Source organism: Colobus angolensis, unplaced genomic scaffold (assembly GCF_000951035.1).
Source record: "Colobus angolensis palliatus isolate OR3802 unplaced genomic scaffold, Cang.pa_1.0 Scaffold333, whole genome shotgun sequence".
In the NCBI taxonomy this organism is placed as follows: domain Eukaryota; kingdom Metazoa; phylum Chordata; class Mammalia; order Primates; family Cercopithecidae; genus Colobus; species Colobus angolensis.
Window position 1 is genome coordinate 458,545 of NW_012116633.1, and position 11,797 is coordinate 470,341.

The following is an 11,797-nucleotide window of genomic DNA, read 5'->3' on the forward strand; positions in this document are numbered from 1 at the left end:
AGGCATGATCTCACCTCACTACAACCTCCACCTCCCAGGTTCAAGCGATTCTCCTGCCTCAGCCTCCTGAGTAGCTGGGATTACAGGAGTGTGCCACCACACTGGGCTAATTGTTGTATTTTTACAACAATTGTTGCATTTTACAACAAAGGAGACAGGGTTTCACCATGTTGACCAGGCTGGTCTTGAACCCCTGGCCTCAAGTGACCCACCTGCCTTGGCCTCCCAAAGTGCTGGCATTACAGGGGTGAGCCACCAGGCTGGGCCACCTGCGCCCCTTCCTGAGCTTCCCCACCCTCTGGGGGGCACCCCATCTCCTCACCCTCCCCTTGGCTGCTACACACTTACCCCTTTGCGGACCAGGTAATAGGCAAGGTCAGTGGCCAGCATGTCGGGGCTGAGAGCCTGTCCCATGTTCTCTCGGTGAATCTGGGGGCACAGGTGGGCGAGTGGTGAGCCCTGGGGACCCTGGGGTCTGAAGCTGCCAGGTCCAGGACCTGCCCCTCTGCCAGGATGTCCCTGCCTTGGGCAGATACTCTCCTACCCACTCGGCTCTGTCTCACTCTCAACTTGAACCATCTTCTCATAATTATCTATAATATTTACGTATGCTATTAACGCTTACTGGTCTCTATGTTTTACTGGCCGTTATGTTTTCAAAGCGTTCTTATCTTTAGCATGCATCAGATGTTCCTGGAGGATCTGTTTTCTGTTTTAGGAGACAGTGTCTTGCTCTGTTGCCCAGGCTGGAGTGCAGTGGCCATGATAGCTCACTGCAGCCTGGACTCAAGGAATCTTCCAGCCTCGGCCTCCCAAATAGCTGGGACTACAGCCATGCATGCCACCATGCCAAGCTAATTTGTTGTTGTTGTTTTGGGCTTTTTTGAGACAGGGTCTTGCTCTGTCGCTCAAGTTGGAGTGCAATGGCACAATCCTGGCTCTCTGCATCCTTGACTTCCTGGGCTCAAGGGATCCTCCCACATCAGTCTCCTGAGTGGCTGGGACCACAGGTACACGCCATCACGACTGGCTAATTTAATTTTTTTAATTTTAGAGACAGGGTCTCGCTATGTTGCTCAGGCTGGTTTTGAACTCCTGGGGCTCACGTGCTTCTCCTGCCTCAGCCTCTCAAAGTGCTGGGATTACAGGCACGAGCCACCAGGCCTAGCCACTGGAGAATTTACTAAGAAAAAAGTACAAATTGCTGGGGACCACCCCCAGAGTCTCTGATTCAGCCATCTGGAGTGGGGCCTCACACTGCATTTCTCAGGAGTTCTGAGGTGATGCTGGTGCTGCTAGTTGGGGGACTAGCTTCCAAAAACACTTACTTATTTATTTCTTATTATTATCTTTTGAGATGGAGTCTTGCTGTCACACAGGCTGGGGTGCAGTGGCACGATCTCTGCTCACTACAATCTCCATCACTCGGGTTCAAGCAATTCTCCTGTCTCAGCCTCCTGAGTAGCTGGAATTATAGGCGTGTACCACCACACCCAACTAATTTTTATATTTTTAGTAAAGACGAGGTTTTGCTATGTTGGCCAGGCTGGTCTCGAACTCCTGACCTCAAGTGATCTGCCCACCTTAGTCTCACAAATTGATGGGATTTCAGGCATGAGGCTCTGCGCCCAGCCAAGAAAGACCGATTTCAAGACACATCCTGAACTATCTAGGAATGAAATGATGTGATGATGGGAATTTGCTTCAAAATAAGGGGGTAAAGGAGTGGGGGAGAGCTGTAGGTAAAGACTGCTGGAGCCAGGATGTCTGTGAGTTGATTATTATTGAAGCTGGGTGTCGGTACATAGGGTTCATTATGCATTCTCTAGCTGTTATATACATAAATTTCCCATAATAATTGGTTTTAAAAGAAATCAGCCAGGAAAGTGGCTCATGCCTATAATCCCAGCACTTTGGGAGACCAAGGTGGGAGGATTGCTTGGGGCCGGGAGTTTGAGACCAACCTGAGAAACATGGGGAGACCCTGTCTCTACAAAAAATAAAAAAATTAGCCAGGCATGGTGGCGCATGTTTATAGTCCCGGTTACTCTGGAGACTGAGGTGGGAGGATCACTTGAGCCCAGGAGTTTGAGACTACGGTGAGCTACGACTGCACCACTGCACTCCAGCCTGGGTGACAGAGAGCGACCCTGTCTCTAAACAAAGGTTTTTTTAGATATTTAATTTAATTTAATGTACATATTTGTAGACGGAGTTTTACTCTGTAGTCCAGGCTGGAGTGCAGTGGCATGATCTTGGCTCACTACAACTTCCATCTCATGGGTTCAAGTGATTCTCCTGCCTCAGCCTCCTGAGTAGCTGGGATTATAGGTGTGAGCCATCATGCCTGGCTAATTTTTGCATTTTTAGTAGAGAACATGGTTATGCCATGTTGGCCAGGCTGGTCTCAAACCCCCGACCTCAAGTGCTCCATCTGCCTCGGTCTCCCAAAGTGTGAGATTCCAGGCATGAGCCACTGCACCGGGCCTTTTGTATAGATTTTCTTTTTTTAAAAAGAGTTCTGGTCTGGCCAGTTGACAGACCCAAGGCCCCCTGAGTCTCATCTACTTCCACTGCAAGGCAGCAGTTTCTGTCCTTTCCCTGTTCCCCAGGAGCAGGAGCGAGCACACCTCTCCTTCCCTGCCCCAGGTCCTCCAGCCCTACCTTGCCTCCTCCCAAGGCCACCCTCCTTGCATGCCCACCCCAGTGCCTGGGACCTAGGGGAGGAGAGGCAGGTGGGTGATGTCTTGCCTGCAGTGTAGAGATGACGCCAGTGGCCACCTGGAGCACGGCACTCATAGTGTCTGACACTTCAAACACAGCTTCCTTGTCTTCCTGGGAGGCACATGGCAGGAGGTGAGGGCCTAGCAGCCCCCTTGCACCCAGGGTCCCCACAGCCCCACCCCCCCAACTGAGGCATCCCCACTGCCTTCCATGGGAAGAACACTTAGTACTCCAACAAAGGAAGGGCAGAGAGTCCAAGGGCAGCCATGGATGAGGCTGTGTGCACAGGATGGGAGGATGTACGGCAATCCCCGGGTGAGGCCCTGCCTGAGTGTGCCAGAGCCCTGAGAACTGGCACGTAGTAGGCAGGCCTCCCCCCGGCCTCGCACCTGTAAGTCTTTGTTGTAGGTGCTGGGAAGTCCCTTGAGGGTCATCAGGAGCCCGGCACACTGCGGGAAGAGGGAGGCACAGGGGCTGGACCCGGGATCCTGCCCCCTGGCCACCCACCATCAGCCCAGAGGCTCCGCCCTTCCCCCTGCCTTGCTCACCCGCCCAAACACACGCCCAGCCTTGCTCCGGATCAGCTCCAAACTGTCGGGGTTTTTCTTCTGGGGCATCAGGCTGCTTCCCGTGCTGGGGACAGAGGTGCTGGCGCTGAAAGGGCTGAATCCTTGGCTGGTCCAGTGGCTCACAGGCCAGGTCTGGCCGAGGGGTGGGGCGGGGAGGAAGGAAGCCACGCCCGCGGGGGGCGGGGAATACAGAGGCCGCCGGCAGGGGCAGATGGAGGTGGCAGTTCAGGGCTTACCTGTAGGCATCCGAGAGCTGCACGAGGCTGAATTCCTTGGTGCAGTAGAGGATGAGGTCCTCGGCCATTCTGCTGAGATGGGTCATGCATAGCGAAGCCCAGAACAGGAACTCAGCTGGGAGGGGAGAAAAGGTTCCCAGTCACCAGGCCTCTCCCATCCCCACGCAGCCTGACCATACAGGGGTCGGGAGGAGGTTAGGCGGTGGGGGGACCCAGCTAAATTTTCATTTTTCGTAAAGATGGGGTTGTGTTATGTCGCCCAGACTGGTCTGAAACTCGTGGGCTCAAGCGATCCTCCTGCCTTGGCCTCCCAAAGTGCTGGGATTACAAACGTGAGCCACTGCACCTAGCCTGTTTTTTGTTATTGTTGTTCCAGCTTTACCGAGTTATCACCCACATACAATTTATCCATTTATTTATTTATTTTTTTGAGATGGAGTCTCGCTCCCATCGCGCAGGCTGGAGTGCAGTGGCACAGTCTTGGCTCACTGCAACCTCTGCCTTCTGGGTTCAAGTGATTCTCCTGCCTCAGCCTCTTGAGTAGCTGGGATTACAGGCATGCACCACCATGCCCAGCTAATTTTTGTGCTTTTAGTAGAGACGGGGTTTCCCCATGTTGGCCAGGCTGGTCTTGAACTCCTGACCTCAGGTGATCCACCTGCCTCGGCCTCCCAAAGTGCTAGGATTACAGGCGTGAGCCACCATGCCTGACCTATTTATTTTTATGTTATTTTTTGAGTTGGAGTTTCGCTCTTGTTGCCCAGGCTGGAGTGCACTGGCGCAATCTCAGCTCACTGCAGCCTCCACCTCCCAGGTTCAAGCAATTCTCTGGCCTCAGCCTCCCGAGCAGCTGGGATTACAGGCACCTGCCACCACATGCCCAGCTAAATTTTGTATTCTTAGTAGAGATGGGGTTTCACCATGTTGGCCAGTGCTGGGATTACAGGTGTGAACCACTGTGCCCCACCCAATTTACCCATTTAAGCTTTACACTTCAGTGTACAACCATCACCACAATCAGCCTGTCTGTAGAGGGGTGGGAAGAGACTGGAGAGAAGCTGGGCTGAGGGACTAAAGTGAGGCACAGGGCAGGGGACTGGCTCCCCAAGACTTACCCACAAAGTCCCGCTCACTAGTGGCATCCATGCTGTTGAGAGTGATGGCCCCAAAGTTGAGTTCTGGGGGGTGGGAGGAAGCGGGGCTGGGCTGGAGGACAGGAAGTGGCTCCCTCTCCCCGAACTAGGTTGCCCAGCCCCCACCCCTGATCAGGGTGGGGCGGCAGCTGGGGGAGGGATCTTTTGCACAGTCCCAGGAGGGGGGCAGGAGACCTGAGTCTCTCAGTACCAAGCACCCCTGACATGAGTGACCCCTAGACTTGATGAACTCAGTGCCCGTAGGCAATGAATGAAGGTTTCACCAGGAGCTACAGGCCCCTGCCCTCTGGTTTCAGGTGTGTTTGCGGGTTCTGGCGGGTGCTGAGGGTGACTCTCCCTGGGGAGGAGGGGCAGGGCGTCTCACCTGCTCGAAGCAGCTCTCGGTCCACACCCAGGGGATTGCCTGCAATGGCCCCACTGCAGGGACAGGGATTCATGGTGACCAGGGCTCCTGGCAGGCAGCCCTGACACATACACACACACGCACGCAAGCACACACAGAGAACCAAGTCCTGGTTGCCAGGGCAACCACCTGGAGCTCAGCCTCTTCCCTGTCCCAGTCGCCTTGGGTACAGAATACTTGTCCCTAAGTGTCCACAGAACACTTGTCCCCAAGCACCGAGTCACCCTGGGTGCAGGACACTTGTCTCCTGACACATGTTCCCATATGTCAGGCTAAGGGCAGCAGGCTGGGCTTGCCAGGAGCCTTGCTGGAGGGCTCTGGCCCTGCTCAGACACATTCAATGGCTTGGTCGTCCCCACCTTAGCGAGAGCTGGGGCTCCATGCAGTGTCCCCCGCTGAGCAGATAAGGCGGCTTTCTGTCCCACTCTGTCCTTCCCAGCTCTGTCAGTCCCTAAGGCTATGCAGCAGCCACCCCAACCAGGCCCTCCGGGCACTGGAGCCTCACCCACCTCCCCAGGGGCAGGACATTGATCCGCTTCCGCACCTCCAGCAGCCGCTCAGAGTCTCGGGTCAGCGCCACGGCGTGGCTGTGGGAAGCCAGGAGCAGGAGGGTCAGGGCAGCCAGGGTCCTCCCCTCTAGCACAGCCCCTGCACCTCACCTGGCTCACCTCAGAATCCAGTGGCTCCAGCGGATGGGCTGGGCCCTCTGCAGATGGGTGTACCCCGGGAAGAGGACATCACGTTCCCTGTGGGAGAAGAGGAGCAGGAGGTCGGGTGGAGGCTCGTGCAAGGCCTGCCTGTGACACTGGGACCCTGTCACCCCTGGAAAAAGTGTCGCCCTGCAGCACTCCACCTGAATGAGGTATCTGGTGATCTTCCAGGGACAAGTCGGTCTTAAGGGAAAAAGGCCGGAAGTGGGGCCGTGTGAACCAAGGACTGGGCCTCAGCTGTGGGGCCTCCTGGGGTGAGGCTTTGCCAGAAACACCCGAAGTCCAGCCTCTGTAACTCAGCATCTCTGAGCGGGGGCCAGAACAGGGGAGGAGGCCCATGTTGGGTATGACTTGACTGTGAGAGGTTTCATTTGAGGACCCTAGAAATAGCTGAGGCTCGTTCAAGGGCTGCTCTGAGCAGGTAAGATGCCCTGTACCACATTCAAGTAGGCAGGGCAGAGGCAGAGGTGCTGTGAGTGATGGTCCTGTTTTCTTGTTGTTTTGTTTTGTTTTTGTTTTTAGAGACAGGGTCTCATTCTGTTGCCCAGGCTGGAGTGCAGTGGCACAATCATAGCTCACTGCTGCCTCTATCTCCTGGGCTCAAGTGATCCTCCTGCCTCAGCCTCCTGAGTAGCTGGGACTAAAGGGACATGCCACCATGCCCGGCCAATTTTTAATTTTTTGTAAAGATGGGATCTTGTGGCCAGGCGCGGTGGTGCATGCCTGTAATCCCAGCGCTTTGGGAGGCCAAGGTGGGTGGATCACGAGGTCAGGAGATCGAGACCATCCTGGCTAACACGGTGAAACCCTGTCTCTACTAAAACCACAAAAAATTAGCCGGGTGTGGTGGCAGGCACCTGTCGTCCCAGCTACTCGGGAGGCTGAGGCAGGAGAATGGCGTGAACCCGGGAGGCAGAGCTTGCAGTGAGCTGAGATTTCACCACTGCACTCCAGCCTGGGCGACAGAGTGAGATGGGGTCTTGCCATGTTGCTTAGGGTGGTCTGAAATTCCTGGGTTCAGGCAATCCTCCTGCCTTGGCCTCCCAAAGGGCTGGGATTACAAATGTGAGCCACCATACCTGGCCTGTTTGTTGTTGTTGTTTTTGAGAAAGAGTTTTGCTTTTGTTGCCCAGGCTGGAATGCAGTGGTATGATCTCAGCTCACTGCAACCTCTGCCTCCCAGGTTCAAGAGATTCTCCTGCCTCCCAAGTAGCTGGGATTACAGGTGCCTACCATCACACCTGGCTAATTTTGTGTATTTTTATAGTAGAGATGGGGTTTCACCATGTTGTCCAAGGCTGGTCTCGAACTCCTGACCTCAGGTGATCCACTTGCCTCAGCCTCCCAAAGTGCTGGGATTACAAGCGTGAGCCACTGCACCTGGCCTGTTGTTTTAGATAAACCAGCTTTACTGAGATATCATTCACAAACAATTTACTCATTTAAAATTTACATTTTACTGTACAACCATCACCATAACCAATTTTATAACATTTTCATCACCGCATAAATAAATTCTGTACTCAAGGCCAGGCACCGTGGCTCAAGCCTTTAATCCCAGCACTTTGGGAGGCCAAGAGGGAAGGATCACTTAAGGCTGGGAGTTTGAGACCAGCCTGAGCCACATAGAGAGATCCCGTTTCTACAAAATATTTAAAACATTCGTGGCTGGGCATGGTGGCTCATGCCTGTAATCCCAGCACTTTGGGAGTCCGAGGTGGGTGGATCACAAGGTCAGGAGATTGAGACCATCCTGGCTAACACGGTGAAAGCCCATCTCTACTAAAAATACAAAAAATTAGCCGGGCGTGGTGGCGGGCACCTGTACTCCCAGTTACTCGGGAAGCTGAGGCAGGAGAATGTCGTGAACCTGGGAGGCAGAGATTGCAGTGAGTAGAGATTGTGCCACTGCACTCCAGCCTGGGCAACAGGGCAAGACTCCATCTCACAGGCGGTGCACACCTGTAGTTCTAGCTACTCAGAAAGCTGAGGTGGGAGGATCATTTGATTCCAGGAGTTTGAGGCTGCAGTGAGCTATTATCGAGCCACTGTACTCCAGCCTAGGTGACAGAGCAGGATCTCATCTCTAAAGACAATTTAAAAAGTTAAAAATTTAAAAATTAGGCTGAGTGCAGTGGTTTATGGCTGTACTCCTAGCACTTTGGCAGGCCGAGGTGGGCGGATCACCTGAGCTCAGGAGTTCGAGACCAGCCTGGCCAACATGGCAAAACCCATCTCTACTGAAAAAAATACAAAAATTAGCTGGACATGGTGGTGCACACCTGTAATCTCAGCTACTTGGGAGTCTGAGGCACTACAATTGCTTGAACCCAGAAGGCAGAGTTTGCAGTTAGCTAAGATCGCGCCACTATACCCCAGACTAGGCGGCAGAGCAAAACCCTGTCTCAAAAAAAAAAAAAAAAAAAAATTAAAGAAACTTTGAACTCAGTAGCAGACACTCCCTGTTCCTCCTAGCAGCTCTGCCCTACCTGCTGAGTGACAATTCTTGTGCCCTTATTTCCCCCCAAGTCTGCAAAACAAGCATCACAGGGAGTTGAGGAAGAGGAGGGGTCTCTGACAACACATGGAGACTCCTCAGCAGCTCTTTGTCCAGGTCTGTAAGGAACAAATCCAGTCCCAAAGACACCAGGTCTCAGAAGCCAAAGCCTGAAATGAGGCCAGCAGGAGGCAGCCTTTGGCTCTGTCTTTTGCCAGATGGGCTGGTTGGGGACACGAAGCTTGGGATGGGGGATCTGGGGGACAGGCAGGGTGGGGAGTGACTCTGGCTGCTCCAGGCACAGCCAAGCTAGCTGTGCTTGGCTTAGTTTCCTGCCCTCAACTCTGCAAATGGTGAGTTTCCTTTTTTTTTTCTTTTTTTTCTTGGAGACGGAGTCTCACTCTGTAGCCCAGGCTGGAGAGCAATGGCACGATCTCGGTTCACTGCAACCTCCACCTCCCGGGTTCAAGCAGTTCTGCCTCAGCCTCCCGAGTAGCTGGGATTATAGGCGCACACCACCACGCTTGGCTAATTTTTGTATTTTCAGTAGAGACAGAGTTTCACCATGTTGGCCAGGCTGGTCTCAAACTCCTGACCTCAGGTGATTCACCCACCTTGGCCTTCCAAAGTGCTGAGATTATAGGCATGAGCCACCGCACCCAGCCCCACGACGGGTGAGTCTTCCCTGCCTGCTGAGCTAGACTGGCATGGGAGCATTGGGGCCTGCAGGAAATGGCCCACTTCTAGCTACTCTGCCTCGATCCTGGAGTTCTGGGATGTTCCTGTCCCCCAGGGCCTGGCACCCCCACCCTGTTCACCCCTGCCCCCTAGGTCTCCTGTTCGGGCTGCCATCACACCTCTGTCTGCCCCCTGGGTGTCCCTGTACGACTCACGCCTCTGCCCTATCCACCATGGTCCTGATGAGCTCCCAGAGGAGGCCCGAGAGCGTGGAGCAGGTCTGCCGCATCCATAGCCTGAGGTCCGTGACCACCTGTGCGAGGAGGAGGTGGTGCTCAGGGAGGTTGACGTGTTGCTTCCTTGAGAAGCTAGGATCGTTGCAGAGCTCTAACTGCCCCCTGGGCTCCCCAAGGTTGGGACAACACAGAGCAGGGGGGCGGAGGGCTAGAGGCACCTGGTTGTTCCAGCTCCGTCCCGTGTGCAGCTTCCCTGCCGTTTCACCAATGAGCTCCTGGAGGTGAAGGGAGACCCAAGGTCATGGTCTGTATCCCCCAAGGAGTCAATCCAGGCAGGGCAGGGTTCCTCATCAGCCCCGCTAACCTACCTCCGTACCCCAGGGCTCCAGGTCCTGCTCAAATCTCTCACCATTTCTGCTGAGGCCTATTGTTCTTTTTTTTTTTAATTTTTGTAGTTGTGGGACCTCGTTATGTTGTCCAGGCTGGTCTGGAACTCCTGGCCTCAAGCGATCCTCCCACCTCAGCCTCCCAAAGTGTTAGGATTATAGGCATGAGCCAGGGTGCCTGGCCCATGTCCTAAGGTCTCACCTGCTGTCTGCCAGTGGCGAAGTAAACAGAATGATGGTGCTAATGCTCAAAGTGGCCCTGGGCAAGGTGGAGAGGGGAGGCCAGGACAACGGTGGGACTCCAGGGGTCATACCTTCAGGCGGCGCTCATTGGCTGTGTGGATGTCCTCATCGTTGGGGCTGAGTTTGAAGGTGACCTGGGCCCACTCCTCAGCCACCTATAGCGGGTAGCAGCAATGCCAGGGGTCAGGTGAGCAGGCATCAGCAGCTAAGAGAGCCCCAGCCCTGGTCCCACCCTATCCGTGATGACTGACTGTCCTCATCCAGGATCTGAGTCCTGGAAGCGCACCCTGGGAGGGGGCATCTCAGGCCCACCTTTACCCATGAGCCATGTGGGTCACAGGGATCATTAAAAGATGGAGAGAGGTGGACATCAAGGCACACAGTTAAACAGCACTTGAGTATATAATTAGTTCAATGTGAAACCACAGATGAGCAACACTGCACTATTTGCTTAGGGATCTGGTGGGAGCCTGGGGCTACAGGGAAAGGGCCTTGGGTGGGGCTTTGGCCACGGCGAGTACCTTGTCTAGGCCATGGAGTATCTGGTCCATCTCGGCCTTGGTGAGGAGCCCTGCCTTCTCGAGGCCCCTGCTGTAGCCTCTGCTGCCTTGAACATCCACCTCCCAAAGGTGCCGGTCGTAGGCAATGGACGCGTTGAACTTCTCCATGATGGGGTCCACTGTACCCACAAACCGGCCACCCCAAAGCTTCCCACTCTGGTCAGGAGAGCAAGAACAATTAGTCTCTCCTCCACCCTCCAGAACAGCGCTTCTTGCAGTATTCGGGAAACTTACCAAGTCTGATGGTAGCAGGGGTATCAGATCATTCTAACTGGGCAGACAAGGAGGCTGAGACCTTCCCAGAGTTACCATGGGACTGAGCATGGGAGTGAGCATGGGAACGTGGCTGAACACCAAAAGTTTGGGTTCTTTTTTTTTTTTTTTGGAGACAGATTCTCACTCTGTCGGCAGCCAGGCTGGAGTGCAGTGGCGCCATCTCGGCTCACTGCAACCTCGGCCTCCCGGGTTCAAAAGATTCTCCTGCCTCAGACTCCCGAGTAGCTGGGATTACAGGCACATGCCACCACAGCCCGCTAATTTTTGTATCATTAGTAGAGATGGGGTTTCACCATGTTGGCTAGGCTGGTCTTGAACTCCTGACCTCAGGTGATCCTCCTGCCTTGGCCTCTGAAAGTGCTAGAATTACAGGCATGAGCCACTGCGTGTGGCCTTAAAGTTGGGGTTCTTTCCCACCACATGGCCCCACTCCAATGAGATGGTGGCAGGGCCTGAGGCATCCCTGGGACCACAGCAGAGCTTCTGGAACCTTTCCTACCACTGACCAAGGTGCCAGGTGCCATCCTAATTGTTGACACAACCCTCTGGGGTAGGTACCAACACAATTCCACTATGAAGAGGGGGAAACTGAGGCACAGAGGGGCATGCAGCCTGCCCTCACCTGGGGTGGGAGAGCCAGGGCTGCAGCCCAGCAGTCTGAAGTCAGAACCCATGCTCTTCACCCCTGTTCCACCAGTCAGAACCCAGCTCTTCACCCCTGCTCCACCAGGGCTTCTGGACTTGGCTCTGGTGTCCTGAACCTTTGCTGCAGGGATAGGCAAAGAGGCCTTGAGGGTCTCCACCAAGCTTAAGTGCTCTGCAACTCTCCTTCACAGCTTGGAGCTGGACTAAGATCCCAATTCCTACCACTCCCTTGGCTCTGAAAAGCACCCTGATACCCCCCATTGCCACTGGCCTTCTAGGAGGTCACGGGGTGACCCCTTACTCCCTAGGCGCCAAGGGCAGAGGAATGGTATGTAGGCATCTACGTTTTGTTCTTTTTTTTGAGATACAGTCTCACTCTGTCACCTAGGCTGGAGTGCAGTGGCATGATCTCGGCTCACAGCAACCTCCGCCTCCCGAGTTCAAGCCAATTTTCCTGCCTCAACCTCCCGACTAGCTGGA

The 11,797-nt window shown here is 54.4% G+C and overlaps 1 protein-coding gene across 3 annotated transcripts in view; it reads right to left on the reverse strand.

Moving 5' to 3' along the window:
* Positions 1 to 11,797, reverse strand: part of ASL (argininosuccinate lyase) — a 21,179-nt gene that overhangs the window by 5,035 nt on the left and 4,347 nt on the right. Inside the window, exons 2-14 of one of the 3 annotated variants that reach the window (XM_011952114.1) lie at positions 10,358 to 10,552; positions 9,908 to 9,991; positions 9,426 to 9,482; positions 9,187 to 9,284; positions 5,755 to 5,832; positions 5,596 to 5,673; positions 5,048 to 5,100; positions 4,645 to 4,707; positions 3,530 to 3,644; positions 3,273 to 3,357; positions 3,114 to 3,173; positions 2,752 to 2,835; positions 349 to 429 (exon numbers count right to left, since the gene is read on the reverse strand). In XM_011952114.1, coding sequence (XP_011807504.1) covers positions 349 to 429; positions 2,752 to 2,835; positions 3,114 to 3,173; positions 3,273 to 3,357; positions 3,530 to 3,644; positions 4,645 to 4,707; positions 5,048 to 5,100; positions 5,596 to 5,673; positions 5,755 to 5,832; positions 9,187 to 9,284; positions 9,426 to 9,482; positions 9,908 to 9,991; positions 10,358 to 10,552 — 1,131 coding nt within the window. The remainder of the gene's footprint in view (positions 1 to 348; positions 430 to 2,751; positions 2,836 to 3,113; positions 3,174 to 3,272; positions 3,358 to 3,529; positions 3,645 to 4,644; positions 4,708 to 5,047; positions 5,101 to 5,595; positions 5,674 to 5,754; positions 5,833 to 9,186; positions 9,285 to 9,425; positions 9,483 to 9,907; positions 9,992 to 10,357; positions 10,553 to 11,797) is intronic. The other 2 variants (XM_011952116.1, XM_011952115.1) reach the window with 2 other exon arrangements.